General features: G+C 26.8%; 2 protein-coding genes across 2 annotated transcripts; both read left to right on the forward strand.

The window, feature by feature from the left end:
• The first annotated feature begins 1,419 nt into the window (after positions 1-1,419).
• LOC114190118 (uncharacterized) lies at positions 1,420-2,322 on the forward strand. Its single transcript, XM_028078891.2, has one exon. The coding sequence runs from the start codon at positions 1,420-1,422 to the stop codon at positions 2,320-2,322; it is 903 nt and encodes a 300-aa protein (XP_027934692.2).
• Positions 2,323-12,438: 10,116 nt separating this feature from the next.
• LOC114177315 (arabinogalactan protein 14-like) lies at positions 12,439-13,005 on the forward strand. Its single transcript, XM_028062607.2, has one exon. The coding sequence runs from the start codon at positions 12,529-12,531 to the stop codon at positions 12,703-12,705; it is 177 nt and encodes a 58-aa protein (XP_027918408.2). The 5' UTR covers positions 12,439-12,528; the 3' UTR covers positions 12,706-13,005.
• The last annotated feature ends 10,210 nt before the right edge of the window (positions 13,006-23,215 follow it).

Below are 23,215 nucleotides of genomic sequence, written 5' to 3' on the forward strand. Positions count from 1 at the left end.
TAGAGTAACTGAAATTTTGTATGACAAGAATTTACTAAAGTAGAAAGAAGAAAGTGAGTGAATCTCTAGAATTAGAAGTTACAAATTATGTTAGTGGTAAGAATGCAAAACCATATATAAGTCATTATAAGAAACGTGAAACTAAAAAAAAAACTTGAATTTTTCAAAATATAAAATATGTCAGTAAGTATAAAAATTGAACGAAAATTATTGATAATTTCTTTTTTATTGATAAAATTTGTCAATAAATATCACGATTTGATTTTTTTCTTTATTCTCTTATTATTTTTTTCTTCTTTCTCTTCTTTCATTTTTTTTCTTCTTTTTCCTCTTCCGCCACTATTTAATTATCGACGAATTTAATTGAAGATTTTACGTCCATTTTACCAACAAAATTGTCTAACAAAAATATCCATTGGTAATAAAAACTACACATTAGCGATGATTTTTATTGACAAATCTATTATCAATAAAGCTATTCTAAAATTTGTAATAAAATTCATCACCAAATTCTATTTTATGAACAACTATTTCTATCAAGAAAACTCATTAGTAAATATTATTTTGTTAATGAATTCTTTTCATCAATAAAATTTTGTCGATAATATTATATTATTTTGGTAGTGTGATAAACTATTGGTTAAGAGATTACAATGTTTAAACCTGTTAGGAAATCATGGAATTTGTTAGGACAATATCAAACATTAATGAAGACACTTCACATAATTACCTCCACTAGATAAACCTCTTGAATGATCAAGTAATTTACTCCAAAAAGTAAGTAATTTTTGAGTTACCAGATTTTGCTTTGATATCAATTTGAACTACATAGAAGTGGGATGGAATATTATTCAAGTGATTAGCCATGTTCTTGCCCCCGATAAGAATTGAATTATTTTCCATGTTAGATTCTGGAAACATTAATTTAGAAAAATGTTGAGCATTCATGAACCACAATTAATTCTAGAATTTTTTTTCTATAAGTTGATTTTTCCAGAAGAGAAACGTTCCACTAATTACATTTGAACAAGTAATTTTTGAAAGTTTTGCTACGTACTTGTTTGACTTTAAATTTGAGTTACACATAAGCTATTTTTATAACTAGTGGCATAGTGGTTATGGAATGAATGGAAGTATTTGAGTATTTAGATACATTGGATAATAAAATCATTTTAGGAATATTTATATATACATAAATTGGTCTGCCTATAAAAAAATAAAATAAATTGGTCAAAACTAGTTCATACCTTTTCAAAAATTTTGGTAAAATAATAACGGATGAGATCTCATTTCTCATTCATTGAATATATTTGTATTAACATTAATCTTTAAATACATAACTATGGTGATATCTCTTCTTTATTCAATCACTACCACAAATTCAAAAGAGTGAATAACTTTTATCCTTCTCTTTGTGTTATGGCATCATCATCATCATCATTATCATTACACAATTTGGAAGAATGTTCTTTTGAAGGCTCTAGTATCTCTGTCCCCTCCCAAGACATTTTTCACAAACCAAGTGTTGAAGAACAAAAGAATGAAGAAGTAACAACAATGGAGGAGAAGGTTGACAAATCTAAACAAGATCAAGCTTCCAATTCTAAATCCTATATGGTAGTGGATTATCTTAAACTTTTGAATGATGAACCAGTTCGTGAGTCAAAGGTATTTGATTTTTTCAATGTGATAAACACAGGGAATTCATCTTCTTCTAGGGAAAATTACACCACCAAAAGAAAATATGAGAATAACAATGAAGTGAAACCATCAAAGACTAAGACTTTTTCTTGTAATTTTTGTAAGAAAGAGTTTTCTTCTTCACAAGCTTTGGGAGGGCATCAAAATGCCCATAAACAAGAACGTGCCCTTGCAAAGGGTCATCAAGGGATTGAAGTTGGTACTTTTGGATACCCTCATTTTCTCTACTATCCTTATCTCACAAACTCCTTTTATGGATCTTATAGTAGAACACTTGGGGTTCGAATGGAATCTATGATTCATAAGCCTTCGTACCTTTCATTCTCGTTAGGGTTTAGGTTTGGTCATTCTTCTCTTGATGGATTGAGGAAGAAAGATTTGAATGCAAATAATGAAATTGTGAGTATGGAAAATGACAAAACTTTGAGAAAACAAGGTCATAATCTTACTATTAGACCAAACACTCATTTTCTTAGTAAATCCTATACAAATGTTGCAACCAAATCAAACCCAACCTTGTCTCCTCCGTTCAATACTGTGAACTTTGGTGGTCAATCCAAACAAGAAGGAACCTCTAATCCTAATTCTTCATTTGGGATTGATTTATCACTTAAGCTTTAGTTTTTTATTTGTTTTAATTTAAATAATTATCAATGTTATTATTTGATTGCTTGCTACTTTCTTTGTTTTAGTTATTGGGGATTTGATATTTTTAGTGTAAAATTATATTTTTTTAATTAATAATTATTGTTGCCGATTGAGTTTTGTTTTTAAATTCAAATTGAGTTTATTAGCTCGTTAGATATGATTTTTTGTATTCTCCAAATAACTAAGAAGGTGAACACTCTCCATTAATTTAATGGTTAAGAAAGCGTTATAAGCTGAATTGTTCATTAATAATTTTGCTGTCAATGTTTCGTTATATTATTTATCCCAACCCCTAATATTCTTTTCAAATAATAGTTTGAGAGTTCAAATAAATAGTTTAAGTATTGTGAATCTATATTAAATAAAGATAAAAAAGTGAACCCCTACGAAGAAAGACTTGTAAAAATTGTTAAAGAACAAACATGATTACTAATCTTCTAACATTGAAAATAGTTAAATGTAACCTTTTGTTGAACCAGACAAAAAGAAAGATAAATGTTTGAGTATTTCCTGAACATATTTTTATCGAAATGCCATGATATAAAATACTCCTTTTTAATTCAATAGTTTGTTAATTTAAAGAACGGAATAGTATTTTAAGAGTTAAATGTCATGTGTTGTAGTATAGTATTTTAAGTACGTAAATATCTATCTCACTTTTGTTCTAATTCCTATCATTTTAAAATTTATATAATTATAATTTTTCATTATAATTTGACATTAAGAAAATAAAATATGTGTTCTGAAAACATTGAATTATTAATATTATAATTTTTTAATACTTGTTATAAAAAAAATATTTTATACATATTTTGTATATCTATATTTAACATAAATATAAATATGAGTCACAAATTTTATACTCATTATATATCAAGGACAACAACAAGATTGAGTTTTCATTTTAAAAACAAGAATAAGTACAATTAAAGATTAAGTTTTCATTTTGGAAACAAGAATAAGTACAATTAAGCCTAAATCTATCTCTGATTGTTATCCCTATATATAAAATAATCAATTTAAATAATCTTAAATATATAACTTTTGTAATTCTTAAATATGTCAGATTTTTATTTATCCATTGTTCAAATGTTATTAGACTACAATTCCATATTTATATTTAGTATATTCTATAACCAGAAATATTTCGCCTTTTGAATATGTATTGAGATGAATGGTTATTAAATAAATTAATTCTCAGTTTCTAAACAGATAAGTATATAATCAGTAATTTCTATTGTAAATCAAAATTTTCAGGATATAAACATTTTTTATAAAAATGATTTCAAAAATATTATACGTACAAAAGAAGAATAAATAATATGAGTTAAGTTTTAAGGTTATAAAATAGAAAGTTCAACTATTTTATTATATATCTATAACAATATATAAAAGAGGATCTTTCTTTTGTATCCACATTTTAAAATTCTAATTTTATCTTTCAAAATATAATTATTTATTAAATTTTTAAACATTGACCGTTATTTTTACAAACTTTTTATAAAATTGTCTATCTCTGTTTTTTCTCTTTTTTCCTACTTATCAACAACTATTCTCTCATCTTTATTCATATATTTCACTTTATTTTTAATTTATAACAATATATAAAGAGGATTCCCTCTTTTGTGTCCACATTTTAAAATTCCAATTTCACCCTTCAAAATATAATTATTTATTAAATTTTTAAAAATTGACCGTTATTTTTACAAGTTTTCTATAAAATTGTCTATCTATGATTTTTCTCTTTTTTCCTATTTATCAACAATTATTCTCTCATCTTTATTGATATATTTCACTTTATTTTTAATAAATATAGTTTTATTTTATATATTAACTTAATAACATTACAATATCATCACCTACTAATATAATATCATGCATGTTTAAAAAATACATACACACATGCGCGGTAGCGTCTGTGTTCGCGCTAGTTATCTTTAATAATCATTCTTCTAAAACTACTTTCATTTTATTTTTTTAGGTCTTTTATAGAATTAGTAGGTTTTACTTTTCCACTTGTATAAATATTATTTTTCTTAGCAAGGATGAGAAAGATGAGGAATGATTTCACTATCCCACATTCATTCTTAGAGAAAAAAAAAAGTATCACATTTCTCATATCCAAATTTAACTGCTATCAAATTTTTGTCTCATCTATGTCTCTACCAGTTAATAGGTATATGTTTGTACCCATACTCATACTCATTCTCTTACTATTTGAATATCAATTAATTAATTTTTATATAATAATAAAAAATTATAAAAAAACATAATATTATTAAATATTTAATATCAAAAAGGAAAAAGTTCTCGTTTTTTCAATGTCAAATATTTAGAAAGAAATTATAATTGTATACTTTCAAATTAGAATACCAAATAAAATTTTCTGAGAACCAAAACATGTATTAAATTTGAAAACATTGATGTAACCTAGTTGATAAAATTTAAAAATATTTATAAAAGGAAAACAAATATTTAAATTAAAAAAATATTTTAAATGTCTCTTTAATTCAATTTTTTTGAATTTTAATGATTTTTTTTATACACTAATAAAGAGTATTATACATCACTTGATCAAAATCATCCAAAGAACAAAGATTAAACAAATAATAATTGAAATTTAACATAGATATTTCATCTTTTGAACTTCAATATATGGTGGGTGATGATAAAAAAGATTCATGGTAATTATATTAAATTATTATATTATAGTAAATAAAATTTATTTATATAATTATAGTGATAAAATTACACTTATGATAATGAGTTAGAAAATAAAAATAATTATATAAAAAATATCAAAATAGTATTCTACATTATAAAAATAAACAACAAATAAAAATATTGAAAAAAATCAAATATGTGTCTTAGAAACAATGTGATAAACCATTGAATAAAATCACATAAAAGAAAAACAAATGTGTAATTAAGGATAATATAAGATGAAAAATACCTTAGAAATCTAAGAAGACTTTTTAAATATCAACCTAATCGAACGGTTGAGAGATAACAAAAAAAAATTTAGTGAAAGAAAAGAATTCTTCAAATGAAACAAAAATTAATAATAAGATAATAAAGAAGATAAGTTATATATATATATTACCTAGTAAATGAAAATCACATAAAAGAAAAACAAATATATAATTAAGGGTATGATAAGATAAAAAATACATTAGAGATCTAAGAAGACTTTGCAAATATCAACCTAGTCGAACAATTGAGAGATAACGAAAATTGTTTTAGTAAAACAAAATAATTTTTCAAATGAAACAAAAATAAATAATATGATAATAAAGAAGATAAGTTTTTGTATACTACCTAGTAAATGAAAGATTTATGTTATTGAATACTTAAATTGAGAGTTAAACATTCTAGATAAAAAAATATTAGAAAAGAGTATAAATATTCAAATTTGAGACTTTAAAAATATTTAATTGACATACATCATTTAAACGTAATTGCACAAATGTTGTAATAAGAAAAATATCTTGAAGATATGAATGCCTTTCACGAGAGGTCAAAAAACTAGAAGAAATAAACAAATAGAAACTGTGTAGTGTGTGTGTGTGTGTGTATATATATATATATATATATATATATATATATATATATATATATATATATATATATATATATAAAAGGTTACTAATTAGATTATGAATGTTTAATAATGGGTTAAATATGTTTTTGGTCCTTTAACTTTAAGTGATAGTCCCTCTTCGAAACTTTGACCAAATTTTGTCTCCCAACATCAAAACTACGTGAATTTAGTTCATTTAACCAAATTTTGTTAAGTTTAATTGAAGTTTCAAATGTGTTTCATGATAGTTTCTTAGCTAAAATTGAAGCAAAAATGTGTGAAACAATATAAGTAACTCAAATGCTATCATGAAATGCGTTTGAAATGTTAAATAAACTTAACAAAATTTGGTTAAAAGGATTAAATCCATGCAGCTCTAAAGTTGGGGGACTAAATTGTGCCAAAGTTTTGAAGAATGACTAATTCCAATTTTCGCCGAAAGTTAAGGGACCCAAAACATATTTAACCCTTTAATAATTTAAACGAGGACGAGGATGAGAGTGAGGATGAATATTATGACGAGTATAGAAATGGGGATGAGGCGAATTTGTATATACTCATCCCCATTGAAAAAATCGGGTATTACTTATACCCTTACCCTGTCAATGTGGGGATTCTTCGTAAAAAAGAGAACGAGTTCAAACAATACCTACATGGGCGAGTTTATTTGTTATCCCTACTTTATAGGCTTCACATACAGGACTTTTAAACTTGGTATGTCTAATCAGGGGAGGAATATAGAATCTTCATTACTCTAGATTTGTCTAGGATGTCAATGATAGTTAACAAAATACTACTACTTAACTATGTTATCCTCGTCTTAAAAACGTAACTAAAACTTTATTTATTAAATATATTGAAACATCAAAACTTAATATTCTTAACCTGAAATCAATTATAAAATAAGAAGCTCACTTTTAAATTACAACTACTAAAGTAATGAAAGACTCTCCCTAACATATTGTTGTAAAAGTTGACAAAAACACGAACTAGATGGACTTCCTGAGGCGTGTAGATTCATCGTCCTTAATGATTTATTCGTAGTGTATTGCGCAAGTCCTCCATAATACAATAGGAACTTCTTGAATTTTCCGAGGACCTCAGAACTAGCAAAGTACTTTAAAAAGAGTAAATGATCAAACCCAGGATAATAAAACAAAGAGAGGAGAAAAAAATATTGAGAGAAAAAGGTGAAAGAGATTGAAGCACACTTGAAGATGATTTTGGAGAGGCATAAGAACACCTATTTATAGGTGATGGATGAAGTTAGAAACCTATCACGCGTAGCCAAAAAACACGAGCAGAAAAATAACATAACTGAGTTAGGTGGAGAAGATCTCGGAGGCCTAAACATGCAGAAGAGGAAACTAATTATTCCGTTGATGAAGCCCACCTTTTGCGGATTGAAGAGTTGTTAAAGCTCCACGCATCCACAACAACATTAAATCCCTGTTAAATCTAACCACACTCCCTCAACCAAGATTCTAACCACACTCGTGATCATATTCTACTGTTCATAACACATGTTATCTTACACAATAGCTCAAAACACATTATCAAAGCAACAATGCAACCACTCACGATCTTACACACTAGGTCAACACACAAATAAACTCAAACACCAATTAAAAATACAAGTGAACTCAAACACCAATTCAACATACAAATGGTCTTAGTGTAAAGTGTTGACTCATACAAAACCACCTGATAAACTACTTTCACACTCTCTTATAGAGTTTCTATCCTTTCGCTCTCCAAGAACTAAGCAAATATCAGGTTCTCAACTGCAATTCACACACGTAGCTTATGAGTCATTCACTCACCATTGGAGCTAAAACTCCTCACTACTCTAGATTTATATCTTAAAGTAGATTATTTGTAGATTAAGTTAGGACTAAGTATATTTTTAGTCCTTGTACTTACATGCAAAATTGAAATATGTCCTTCTCTCAAAGTTCATATCAAATTCATCTTTATATTTTGGCAATGCATGGAATACGTCCTCCAAAACCAACAACGTTAGCTTTTAGGTGATGTGTTTAATGACTATGTTGACCAAATTAAAAGGTCCGAATACATGAATTTATATATATATATATATATATATATATATATATATATATATATATATATATATATATATATATAGGGATGTCAACGGGGCAGGTAGGGTACGGGTAGTAGCTCTCCCATATCCTACCCACTGGATAAATATTCGCCTCGCCTATTTTTTTCATATCCGCGGGTATCCACGGGTACCCGCAAATATTTACAAAAATATTTTAAAAAATATATATTTAACCATAACTAGTGTTTAGATCAACAAACACACTCTCTCCAATTGATTTCTGAAAAACAAACAAATAAAAAATCACTAACAATTTATATTGTAGTTTATTTTTGAATGAAATATTAAAGAAATTATTAACTTCATCAATGTCCACCTCTTGCAACATTGTATAAAGTTTCATGTTGTCCAATTTTAATCTAAAAGAGCCTGAAAACATAAGAAGTTCATTAAAAAATTCTAACAATCACTTAATTAAAATATCTAAGTAAAAATGTTAATTTCATTACCTTCCATGTTGGTCTATAACCAGTCTTGGAGACACATCAATGCCTCTACATTATCTTGAAGTAATCTACTTTGATGTGGGATCCGAGCACCATTACTGAATAAAGAATCAAAATATTTTTTACTAATATATATATATATATATATATATATATATATATATATATTAGGAGAAAATAATATAAATGAAATAAAATTTTCCATGAGTTAACATTAAACATAAATTAGTTTGTAAAATTTTTCTCATAAATTTTTCTAAATTCTTACATTTAACTTGTACATAAACTAATTATAATTTGTTGAAAATATTGGTTATTGATTTATTTTCTTGGGGATAAGCTAGTCCATAATAAATTTGACACATATATTTCACTTTCACAATTTTCCAACAAAACACATTAAACAAAAAAAAAATGAGGTAGATTTTTTGAGAAATGTACTAGTGGTGACTCCATGATTTAACAAGGAGATTCGAAGACACATGGACAAAAAACAAAGTTGGAACGTTGCTAAGTTGGGAAGCAAGTTAGGGGACCATTGTTTTGAACTTTCGTTCGGGGTCCATTCTTGGAAAATTATATATGTCTTGTTCTCTTCTGTTATTTGTTTCTTCCTATTATTGTCCCATTGAACTTCCTCACTCCATATTTAAAGCCAATGCCACAATTTCAGTGGAAAATAGGTGCAGGGTCCCACTATTCCATGTTAGGTGATCAACTCAAGAATCAAAATCTCTTCATTCTCACATTTTTAAATGCAAAACCTATACCGTTATGAACGCTCCTTTTTGAAAAATTTAAAGTTGCAAAAGCAATAGTTAGCGCTATTAAGGTTTGAATTTGGTGTGGGGTGGCACGTATTCATGCTCTCTTTATAAATAACATGAAGCAACCGTTAGGGCCATAGATTTGACACAACACTATGTAAGTAACTTTGTGCTTCTCAATTATTTTGGGTATATGGTTAGTAAACCACCGTTTCTAGTTAAGCACAAAGTGTACAATTCACGTTTTCTTCTCCATCATTGTTAAAATCACTTTTGTTTCGATATGTGGGGTTTAATGTTTGGTTAACATTCATTTAAAGCCAATGTTAACATTACAAGTTATTTATTAATCAGGCTTATTTAAGTTTCATTTCTATGATAAATTTGATATTTTTAAATTGAGTTTATTTGAGTCCAATGTTAGATCTTCTTCCTTTGGAGTATTTAAAATTTTATACTTTTTAATTTAGTTTTTGTTATTTAGCTTTTTTTGTTAATTGATGACTTATATGTTATATTGTTTCACGTCTTGTTTATTTGTTTTCATATTTTAATACATATGATGTTTTTCTGTTAATATCAAAATGGTACTAGTGGAGTTAATATAAAATGATAAGTGATTTTTATTGTTTTAATTGAAAACATGTTGGATGATGAAATTATCATGATTTATGACAATCAAGACATTGTTCTCCTAACTACCATTAATCAAATCAATGTTATCATCTAACAAATTTTCAATGAAAATAATACAAATTGTGTGATAATATCATTTTATATTAATCACATAATCTCATAATTTTTTAACATAAATAGATAAATAAGCAAGATGACGAGATATAATAATATCTATGTCACCCAATTAGAAAAAAAAGAATTGATCGACAAAGAATTGGATAAAGAATTCATTAAAAATACTCAAAATCATCAAACTTAGTTATCTCTATAAATTATGGTATTCTTAGTTTAAGTCATCGTACAAACTTTTCATGACGAGAAGATTGGTTGGGAAAAGTACTTTGGCAAATGAGCCAATGTCAATTTAGTGATAATATTATAAAATATTATAAAATAAATAAGAACATTTCTTGAAGATGGCAATGGATAATATGGAAATCACAAATTCTCTTTCTCTTCTCTAGTGTCTATAAGTGTGAAGTTCAAGACTACATTTCCTTGCTAATGATACATTTGCTTTTGTGAAACAACTAATAATTACTAATTACTTCATAGTATTCTTAGTATTACACGAAATTGGTTTCTTTCCATAATTTGTTTTCTTAAAAAATTCATATTTTAGACATCAAATTGCTAATACACGCTTAAAGAACAAATTATTCTGCGTTGATAAAACATATTTTGAATTTAAATGAGTTATATGGTCCATATGGAGATGATCGATTCAATCATTAGATGTATTTTTGAATACTCAAATGAGTAGATAAACACAAAGCACACTCAGGATATTCAGAAGTAAAATAATTTATTTGAGTTTGAGAAAAGTGAGAAAAGAAGAAAAATATTACCTAAAAAATAGAGCAAGATGTTGATGTTATGAGGCTCACCCATAGAATTATGATGGGTATTCATTCGTACAAGGGTAAGGGAAATGGTGAATGTGAGGTTCTTATGCAACTCTCATTTAGAGGTGTACAATGCAATGCCATTAATGATGCATATACAAAATATCTCTCTCATCATTTTATCATTTTATTTATACCCCTTTGTCTCTAAAATGAATAACTACTAAATAAATTATATATTATATACACACACTTTTCAATAGATGTTTTTTTTTTTTTAAATAAAGATTTGAGTTGTATTACATTATTGAACATTTTCTTTATTACAATTGTAGTATTAGGTTTTTAACCACTGTATTTATTTTCTGATAATTACCAATTTTTCCATAATTTTGAAGAGTTTAATTTCTCAAAAATTTATAAACAACTAAACTATGCATTACACTGTAAACATGATTAACAAAAATTTGATTCTAGAAAATATACCTCATCCGTTTAATACTATATTAAAATGCTTAGAAGTGATATAATATTATTTTTTAGAAAAAAAGCTAATGTGTTTTTAGAAAGAACATTTACGATAATGATGAACACATGGGTTGAGAGAATAAGTTAATTAATCTGTTGACTTCGAAATAATCAATGTCCAAATCATAACATACACAACCAAATATTCCATTGTTTCTTTCAAATTTTGATTACTACCTCTCCAAATAGAGTGTGAACAAATCAGACTATTTAAAAATTACTAACCCTTAATTTGTTAATTAATTAATTAATTATATATATATATATATATATATATATATATATATAATATGAAAGATAAATATGTTATATGTTATTGGTATGTTACTAGATTTGTTTAAATTCAAGAATAGTTTATTTATTGTATTTGTGAAAAACCATACCTTCTTTTAAATATTCTAAAACAATAGTATTATAAAATAAAATTATATTTCCATGATTTTCATTTATTCCCACGTGTTTTCAAAGAGATACCATCACATTTTTTGCAAAAATAGAATTATTTCTAACATATATGCAAAAGAATACTAAACTAATGAGATTAGTTATAACTATTACAACGAATAAATCTTAATAATTATAGTACATACAACTCATGCTATTATCCCTCCTCAAGTTAAAGCATAGCTATTTATTATGCTCAACATGTTGATTGCACAGAAAAATAATACATTTATTGAAACAACTATTATAAGTCTATTAACTAGTTGACATTTGACCAAAAAGAAGTTACATAATCCTTTTCTTAAATTCTCCTAATACAATGAATACCAACTTCATAGTTTTGATACTTTATTTACATTATTACCCCCAAACTTCTACTAGAAATGGTGGCCAACCACAACCACAAAGCGAATTTTAAAAAAGTAGCATAATTTTTTAATGTGTAAAAAGAAAAAATCAATTTAATTTTTTATTATTTTATATAAAAAAAGTTAGCCCCACAAACCGTTGGCGACAGCTGTATCGCAGCGAGAAATCGAATGGAGACACTCTGTCCAACAAACCGGGCAGGTGCGGCTGCCCGCAACCTCGAACCTGTCGCCAGCAAGAAAGTGTGGGCAGCTGCCCGTCTTTTTTCGCTGCCCGCATCTATATAAGACCACCCAATCCCCCACCATGTTTTCCAACTGCCACTCCATAACCTTCTTTTCCACTTGCAACAAACAAAAGAAGAGAACACAAAAAAAGGTAACAACTTTGAGCAATGGAGGCACTGAAGATGAAGGTTTTTTTGACTTTGGTTATTGCCATGTTGGTGATGGCAGCAACTAGGGTTTCAGCTGCTGATGCACCTGCCCCAGGTCCTTCATCTGATGCTACAACAACTATTTCCACCGTCTTTTCTTCTCTCTTTGTTCTTGCATTTGCTCTTCTCTTCTGATTCTCCGACAATTGTTACATGTGTGGAGTTGAGGTGGTTGTGTTTCGTGTTTTCTTCTCTCTTTTTTTCCAATCTTCTTCGGTCGTGTTTGGTCACTGTACTCTTCTGTGACTAAGGTTTTTTGTTTTCTTGGGATATGCATGGGTGGGGTGACTTGGAGTGAGGGAGAAGAGAATATCAAATATTTAGATTTTTTTTTTATCATCATTCTTATTCTTATGTAACAAATTCATTGTTCCTCACTGTACTTTTTTATGGGTTGTTGTGACAATGTAATCTTACTGTGATTTGTTTGGTTCCCCTCCTTTGACTTGGAACTGTTTTTTTTTTTTTTTCTCTGTGGGTAATCATTATTGCTTGTTGAACTGATATTAATTATTACGTGACACATTATTAATTCGATAAGTTAAAATTAAAACAATCGTGGTTATTTTTAAATTAGTTGGTTAATGCCATTATTTATTTTTGCTCAAAGTAATGGAAGAGAATGTGAATCTAAGTTTTTTTGGGAGATAATCTAATTATTGATTAATGCAAAAATTCATGGTTAAACTTAATTTAAACATATATTTGAATTACATCAACCATTTCAAATCATGTTTATCAAAATTAATTGTACTAATGTTTAAGAAAATTTTTACTTTTGAAAAGTGTCGGCAAGTCTATCAAATGAATAGAAAAGGTATTAAGGGAACAAAAGTTCAGTTTTTGTCCTCTTCATCATTCATAGTAGTTTTCCGGGCCTTGCACTTTCAGGATTAGAATTTAGTTTATTTAATAATTTTAAATTTCATTGTATTTTAAATAATTTTGTCCGCATTAAGCACAACGGCAAAAAAAATGTTATTATTTTGAAATAAGATTGAAGGAATATAATTTACAGGTTAATATATAATATCGTTTCAATAGACACTTATACTATTTAGATTTAATTATGTTTTGTATTTTTGATAAATTTAAAATTTTTAATTGAATTTTATTAAATTTTTGTAATTTATTAAATTTTTAAATTTTTAAAATTTTTTAATTGAATATTTATTGTTAATATTTTTCATTTAAATATCATCACATCATAAATTATCATAATAACAAATTCTATCTCGAGAATTTATTGTTGTATATACTTAAAATTAATCCTGAAGCTAATAAAAGTTATAAATTTATAAAATTTAAAATTTAAAAATTTAAAAAATATAATATTACGAAAAAATATAAATTATAAAATTATGAAATATAAAATATGAATATAAATTTTATGATTTTAAAAATTTATAATTTTTTAAATTTATAGTTTAATAATTTTATAATTTAATATTTTTTAATTTTTTAATTTTATGACTTATAATCATATCATTTTATAATTTTATACTTTATAAAATTATAAAGTTATAAATTTTTTAAATATTTTATAAAAATTATATTTTTACATAAAGTACAAAAATTATATTTAACATTTTTATATATTTTATTAAATATAAATTATATAATTAATTTTACTGTATTAAACAAAAACACTAAATTATTTATAATAATAATTGAACTGTATTAAAAAAAAAGTTCAATTTTGAAAAGTTAAACTCCTAACAAGTTTGTCATTGATGTGAAAGAAAAAACCAAGGCAAAGTATCAAGTTATATTAGAATTAGCATTAAATGTTAAGGTCATGGGTACCAGTGGCAAAACAAGTTGGGTTTAACATATCAGTCCGTTAGTCCATGTTAAAAGGAATTGATTGGATTAAAATTTCAACCCGTCAATCTGTTCTGATCTATTTTGTCCAGTCCGTCAATTTGACGAGCCAAAGTACAGGCCAGTTCGTCTTGATCCGTTGATCCGTTTCAAAAAAATAAAATAAAAATAATTAAAAAGATTAATTTTTGATATTATATATTTTAAATGTATAAATATATAATAATATTGTAATTTAAATCATTAACACCTACAAATTAAGTTTGAATTATTAGTTATAATTGAATAATTTAATATGAAAATTTAATAACTATTTTAAGTTTAATATGATTAAATATGAATTTAATAATAATTTATATGTATATATAAACAAAATTTAAAAAAATTTAAAAAATTTGAAAACAAATTAAAAAACTTTTAAAAAATTAAAAAAAAGAAAAAAAAAACTAGATGGGCCAGCCTGACACGGCCCGTTAGCCCATTCTATATTGGAAATATTGTGATTATTGACCCGTTTTTGTTTGATAGGCCAGCTCGGCCCAACTCTTTTTTGACAGGCCATATACGGGTAGGGCCAAAACGTGAGCTGACCCGTTTTGCCACCCATAGTCATGAGTTTTGTGTTTTACATTCTGCTTTTTCGTTCAAAAGTCTTTCTTTTTCTTCTTTTTTTGTTTTAACTTTTTTTTTTATTTTTTTATTTTCTTTATTTTCTTTTCACAATAAATATAAATATTTATATTTAATTTATTAAAAGAAATTATAAATTCATGTAGATTTTATTTTATTTTGAATGAATTTTATTACCTAATTTTATGTTTATGTTATAATTTTAAAAAATCGATTTAGCAGTTAAGTTTTGTGACCAATAACTAACATTTTTATAATTTTTTATTTTTGTTAAAGTTTTCTATAACTTAAAAAGTAATTAAAATATTGAAATTAATATAATAAATATAAATATTTCTGTTAGCATATTTTATTTTAATATCTTATGTAATGTTATTTTTTCAAATTTTTTTAAGGAGAATTTGTTTAAAAAAATTTTAATATTGTTTTTACATTTATATTCAGAAATGATATTTTCTTTAAAATATTTTGAAACGTTTTAGAAATCTTATGAAGTTTTAAAATATATTTTGGAAAACATTGAACCAATAATATTTTGCTAAGAGGATAGAAATGTGTATCTACGATGAGTTAAATTAGTTTAAAATTTATGAAGTGTTTTAATTCAAAATTGAATGTCATTGTTTTTGAAGTGTTTGGTATCATGTCAATTGAATAACTGAATAAATAATTTGCTTTGTACGGTAAATATAAATTAATCTCTAAATTTTGTTGCTCAATGTCAATATATTTATAAAAATACATTTTAATCTTAATTATGCAGAACACATAATTGTTTCATTTTTACGTGTTCAACAACTAAATTAGAGTAAAGTTTAGTTCTATTTTATAATGCAACTTATATTTCAAGATATATTTTTAATAGAGACACCTTTATTATCTACTTTGTTTTCTGCCTTTTTATTTAGTTTAAGAGAAACTTATATTATGAATGAAGTGGGTAATACTATCTTTTCAGGTATTTTAATTGAAATGCAATTAAATAATTCAGTTAAATAATTCAAAAACAGTTTACATTTAGTTCAATTTATAAATATTGCAGTTTAATTTAAAATAGTCCAGTTTGGTTTAAAAATAGTATAATTTGAAAAAAATGTCAGTTCATATAAGTTTAGTTTAATTCATATTACAATTCAATTCAGTTTATTAGAATAAAAATAGTTCAATTTATTAGAACAAAAAATAGTTCAGTTAAGTTTGTCTGAACCATTTTTCAGTCTAGTTCAAACAAACTAGTTTCCAGTTCACTATAGTTTTTAATATCAATGTAGTTTAGTAAACTATGTTCAATCCTACATCTAACTATATAAGTAAAATTAATCAATATCAATAAAAATAAATTTAACTAATATTATTGACTCAGCTATTATGATTCATTTGCTAAAATTAAATCAAGACTTCTAAATTAAGAACAAATACTAAATGGATATCTTTAATGGATATTAACGAATAATAGTATGGAGTATATAATTACCGACTTGTTAATAGGATAAGTACAAGTATCATAATATCCAATTTGCAGATGGTCATTACCCTCTAATAATTATTAATAAATTTTATTTGAGTATTTTTTTTTTATATTCAATTGACCAAAATAAAATTATTAGTGAAAGAATTATTAATCATGAAATAATCATTTAAAATTTGACTTCATATATTTTTATGTTTTTTATTTAGACATAAGAAATAGGAATTATTTTACAAGAGATTCATTTTTTAAAAATTATATTTTGCTACAATTTATTTAAATTTATTTTTTAATTAGACCAAATTTATAAGTATTAATATATTAATTAGTAATATGATTTAACTTTCCTTAAAAATTATTTTTTTCATCATAACTTATATTTTAAAGATTTATTTTGAAATAGTTTTATCTAAATTTAAAAAAAAAATAAAAATAATATATGTGAATATCCCTGAATATCCAATGAAAAATGAAATGATTTTTTTAGACAAAATAGATACTAAATAAACAATATTTATATTCCAATAGATCTAATGATGACATCCTAAAGAATTAATGGATTGAAAATGTTTTTTTAACAAAGTTGACAAAGTTACAAGATAGAGTAATTTTTTACTTTTTTTTTATAGAAGTTACAAAGTTAAAGTATAAAGTTTTAGTTTTTTTTTTTACCAAAATGGTGTTTTGTCAAAGTTTATCAAAGTATCACTTTTTTTACATCTCATTTAATAAAGAATTCTAATAAATAAAACATCACATATTATAAAAAAATAGAGCACGCGACATAAAGTATATGAGGATTTACCATATAGTTATCTCAAAATATACTAAAAAAAGAATACCAAAGGCACAAAACAATGCTTTAAACATATCTTAAAATGTAAAACTGTTTATCAAAAGATTTGCCCAACCGAGCCAAAAATTACATAAGATCAGTTTGTTCCAAAGGTGCTAAAAAAAGAAATAACTAAAACATACTATAAACAACATCATCTCCACCATCTGGGCGATCACCATGAGTCTCCTCATTTGTTCACACCAACATTGGTGATCATCGCGAAAAGAAAAACACCAGAAGAAAACACAACACAAACAAGAAAAAGGTAAGCTAGAGAAAAATAATTTTTGACATATAAATAAGCAAGTAAATTATTAAACACAAGTAACATGTGATAACAAACCATGACAGAGTCATTGCCAATGAGTTTCACCCTACCACATACAAGGTTAGTCCATGATCATCTACAATCATTATCTTGCCAGAGACTAGGACCTCCTACTATTCCCTCCACACGAACAATCTACTATATGTGAGTCTAATTGATTCTTTAGAGTGTCAGGATGTAACCTTACTTGAATTCTTAAGTCACTACACACACTACTTTATCATCAAAAGGAATTTCTCCATGAAATTCCAACATATAATCCACATGTTATCTCAAAACATTATCATCTCATGCCAAACATATGAAATACAGTCCCAAGTACTACATCATATATCATAACATTAAGGAATAAAACAACCAATCATAAAAGAGAGCAAGTAATGAAACCTGTCCCTGCACCAGTCTCGCATAAGCTAAAAGACTTCACTTAAGCGACAAAAGTTCTCTCACTTAAGCTAGTCATTCTCGCCAGCTCGCATAGTGGGCACTGTGAGGTTCTGCGGGTTCTCGCTTAAGCGAGACCTTTCGCCTGAGCGAGATTTCTCGTTGCTCAAAACTGAAGCTTCTCGTCTGAGTGACAACTCGAGCAGAAGTTTGGGTGAGTTTTCTGCTATTCTTTCTTAGGCGAGGGTTGCTCACTTGAGCGAGAACAATAGGTTTCTCACTTGCTCACACATGCAAACCTAGAAATCCATATCAAACCACAAACAATTCATTCTCATATAAACACAAACATCATCCAAGCATAAAAGCATGATCACATGGATGAAAATAAGGCTCTAATGAAGATCCCAAGATTGAACCAAAGACAACCAAATTGGAAAAAAGAGAAAGAAATAGATATTTGGAATTCACTTACATGAACGGAACGAAAGTTCTGCTTGTTTCGACAAGAACTCCACTACAATCTCAATCTTAACCTATGTTTGAATGAGTGGAAGCAACTGTGTTAAAGAGGGAAAAAACAGAAGCTGTGAAGAATAAAGAAAGTTGGGAGAAGAAAACTAAAGTGGAAAAGGATTTATGAAAATGAGAAAACAAGTGGCTGGCTTGGACGCTTTAATAAAATGGGCCTAAAACTTTAAAATAGAAAGAGTCCTTTACAATTTTCCTTCATGAATATAACTATGATATTATATTTGTCAATTTTAACAGGTTATCACCCCAACTTCTCTGCATACAAAAACACGAGAGCCATAATGTTCCTCACAAAACCAAAATCAGTAAGACAAAATGACATTATTAGGAATAATCAACCAATCTTGGATCTGCACTAAAGGAGTCAATAGAAACACTAATTCGTATGCATCATCATATTGAAACATTCTCAAACATTTCCTCAATATTGGGACTTGGCCACCTCATAAAACATAAGAACAAATCAGGGTTATGATTCCGAATAATGTATCATGTGTCTTATACATGAAACAATGAATCACTTGTGTTGTATACAAAGAACAAATCAGGCTTTGTGACTGTGAACAAGTTCATACGTACATGCCAGGTTCACGATTTAAGAAAGAAACTCTTTAATCTTGAAACCCATTCATAATCCTCAATCATTATAGGTTGGAAAAGAAAACCAACAAATCAAGGAAAAAAAGTGAATGAGAAAATAGAAAAACAAGTGAAGAATATAAAACACGTGAAAGTATTGAGGAAGCAATTTAAGAAAGATAAAGATTCTCTCATACAATGTTCCAAACTAAATTATTTTGTTTATCCATATGTTTTGAATGTTGAATTATTGGAATCCTTGGCCATCCCACACGTCATGAACCACATGACAAAAACCCTTCAACATGGGTTGAATTAGTTGCTGTGGTTCCCTCCTTTCATTTCCAAACGTAGCAATCACATTATTTAGTTTCTCTTATTCGTGTAAACCACACCACATCACACAAAATAAACACTGCCTCTTTTTGTGCTCCTTCCGACTCTCATTTTTCAATCTGTCACTTTCTCTCTTTGCACCCTCATAATCATAACATAAATATCTTAACTGGAGAAACCTCATCCTTTTGGTCATTTCACACTTTAAGGTAGCCATAAGAAACACGAATAACCAACTTTATTAGATATTATTATTCTATTAAAATAAGTTTCTACAAATATTTTAAAATTTTTAAAAACTAATTATTCTATTAAAAAAGTACTTTTTTCTTATAGACTATGAGGGTATAGAGAACTAAGAAGTAGTTCAAACTCTCAAAGATCATCCAAGAACTCTGCATAATAAATTTGGAAACCTGCATAAACTAAATGCTTTTCCCTCGGAACATAAAATGAAAAGATGTGCATCACTGTTTTGATTCAAATATTCAGAAACATTGAATTTGTCCAAAAGTGTCTGTCATCACAAAATAGAGGAGGGATTGTTTGTAAGAGTAAAAACCCCTGTATGTTTATGAATGTGTCAAAGAATAGGTTTCTGAGAAAACACAAAGGGCTTGATATCATGATTACGAAAGCTACAACCTTCATCATGATGCCAGATGAAGAATAGAAACTCAAATGAAGAAGATAAGCTCAGAAGGTCAGGAACAATAGCTTAGAAAGTTGGTCCCTCAACCAGAATTTTGGCACATCACTGGTTTATTGAACCCTGAAGATCTCTGACAGGAGCCTTTAAACAAACATTTTGGAGTCATGACACACCTCAAAATGGAGGAACCAAAGTATCTACACAAGAAGAATCATTTGAAGCTCTAAGATTTACTTTCTGAATGAATTTGAGACCATCTCATCATCCAAAGAAGTTTGTTTGGAGTTAAAAAGAACATGTGAATGAAAATACGATTTTTACCAAGCAACACATGTGACAATTAGAAAGAATAATCATAACGTTTCTTGAATCCTTGGTCAAAAGGAACCTTGAAAAGTTAATAGGATTTCATAATTGAACAATTTTTTGGTTTCTGGCGGAAGAAATGAAGTCCTCAAAGGGCTTTCATATCAGTGTTTCAGCAACAATTAGAAGGAGGAACACCAAATCCTCAAAAAGTGTAAGTTTTGTGAGTAACCAATACTAGAAATAACTTTACAACTGAAAACTCAAAATTCAAATTTTAAATCCAAGTCACCTTCAATCCTCAAGAAAAATTCTTTGCCTATGCAATTACACGCTAAAATGAAGTTACTCATTGTGAGATTGAAGAATTTGATCTCAAGAGTTCATTTTCCTCGGCTACTTTTGTTTTCTAACCTTATACATCTTTGTCCTTGTTATCCTAGTATTCGTATTTGAATCCCTCTTAGGGGGTGTCCCCAAAATAAGAACAAAATCTGTTAAATTAGTTTTCTTATACGGTTTTATGCGTATCATTTTTAATTTCTTTTAGTTTCTACGCTATTTTTTGTTTTTCTTAAATTTCTCTCTCATGAATTAAAAATGTTAAGAAAAATTATATACGTAGAAACTAAAAAAGATATTTTTCAAATATATTAACTAAAAGAAACGTAAATTAATAATTAAACTAAAAGATATTCAATTTCTTATAACTAGCATCCCAAATGCTAACTATTAATTAAATACTTAATTTTGCAAACAAAATACTTATTGTCAAAACATAAAACAAACTTCACAAACTTTATATAACATCTCTCATAATATATTCTTTCTATGTAATTTCTTCAATTTCCAACATTATTTACTCAAATGGTGTTATAATAAAACAATAACTATATATAATATTTAATTATATTTTTAATATATATGAAACTCAATCATAACAACCAAACTATAAAACAAAATATATTAAAGATAAATTAACATAACAAAAACAAGAATATGAGATATACAATGTGGAGTTTATATATTTATAAACCCATTCATTGTTTTAACAAAAAATTGTAGTCACATAAACATTTTCAAATACATTTATTACTTTAGTGAGATTACCAAAGAATCATAAGACATGAAAACTTTCTAATGATTAGTATTGATTAAGTTTACATGAGATTAATACTTGACTTATAATCAAAGCTTATTTAAAATCAATGGTAACTCATATGGTGTGAAACCTTAATCTACACAACTTATGTTGACAGAGGATTATCTCAAGATTCAATACAAGAAGAACTTAAAGATGAACCTTTACAATTTAAAGGACCTATGACAAGGATAAGGAGAAAGAGATAGGAAGATCAAATATATTCAAGACTCTTGATGCTATATACAATTGGAAATTCAAAGGATATGAAGATCATGGATTAGAGCACATTTGAAGGATAATTTTTAGAAAAATTAGTTTATGTTTTTAGACATTGAGTTTTCTTTTAGAAATTAGTTATGTTTTATGTTTTTGGACTTTGGGACTTTCCTTTATAAATTAGTTTATGTTTTTATGTTTTTGAGCTTGGGCCTTCTTGTAAGGTTCTCAGATTTTCTTAAACTTATGTACCTATATATAGAGGTGCCAAAACCTACTTTGAGTCATATATTGAATTTGATTTAATTAAAGAAAGGATTCTCTTTCTTCTTGGCTTAAACATCTGGTTCTTACCAAAGATTAATATTTGTGACGAATCTTCACTTGACTTATCAATCTGCTAGATTGTGGCGTCATCCATCTCTGTCTTATTCTACATTCTTCTAAAAATAGTCTAGTCCATACAATCTTGCTCAATCTTGATAAGATGATCCTCTTTTTTTTATCATAACAATAACAATAAGTTTTGATTACCTAAACAAATCATTATACAACCATTTGCTCACTAAAATGTCAAACATTAGACCACATGCATTTCAACCAGCCTCAGACAATTGTTTCATAAGAAGCTTCATGAATTGAAGTCTCAAATTTAACTTGAATTTATTATACCATATAGTGTGAACAAAAGTTAACTCATGAATCCCAATGAAGATGTTGACGCAAAAGACCAATTTTTTTTCTTTCTAAAATTGTATGCTAAAATTATTTTTTTCAATACAAAAAAAAGGATGTGGAGAATAAAATGTACTTTATGACTAACAATTTGGATACCACAAATTATGTTGTCGACTAACAGACTACCAACCCTTGTTAAAGTTCTAGCATAAGAAAAAAAAATATCTGAACATAATCTTCAATGGCCTTATTCAAAACATTTATAAATATAAATTTCACCATGTAGAAACAACTAAAGATCTTATGTAGACTCACAATGTGTTACACATGTGGTATTGCTTCTCAATTTTTTAAGTGCTAGGTTAGTAGAACATCTGATCGATGAAAAACCAAGAGTGTACTATACTTGTAAATCCTTCACATTTTTTTAAGTTCTCTTTAGAAGGAGTGTTCATATTTCATATTCTTTCTTGGAGAGTTTTCCATGTATCTTTAAAGAACTTTTTTTTTTTGTAGACAATAAAGTACTTGAGAAAGCCAAAAGTGATTTAAGGAAAAAAAATCATTGCCTTCTTTATCTCAATGAGAGATGAGTTTAGAAATGAATTTGCCTAAACCCTATCAATAACTTTTAACTATGGTAGAACATTTTAAGAGTTTCATAAAGGAGAACTAGAAATAACTCAAATTGGAGTGGATCAATATATATAATAAAGAAAGCCTTATTC

Source organism: Vigna unguiculata, chromosome 1, assembly GCF_037176805.1.
Source record: "Vigna unguiculata cultivar grain cowpea cultivar isolate G323 ecotype 2 chromosome 1, ASM3717680v1, whole genome shotgun sequence".
In the NCBI taxonomy this organism is placed as follows: domain Eukaryota; kingdom Viridiplantae; phylum Streptophyta; class Magnoliopsida; order Fabales; family Fabaceae; genus Vigna; species Vigna unguiculata.

What these genes read in the sequence shown, in the direction of transcription:
- LOC114177315 (XM_028062607.2), top strand. Translation starts at nt 12,529, where the DNA reads ATGGAGGCACTGAAGATGAAGGTTTTTTTGACTTTGGTTATTGCCATG.
- LOC114190118 (XM_028078891.2), top strand. Translation starts at nt 1,420, where the DNA reads ATGGCATCATCATCATCATCATTATCATTACACAATTTGGAAGAATGT.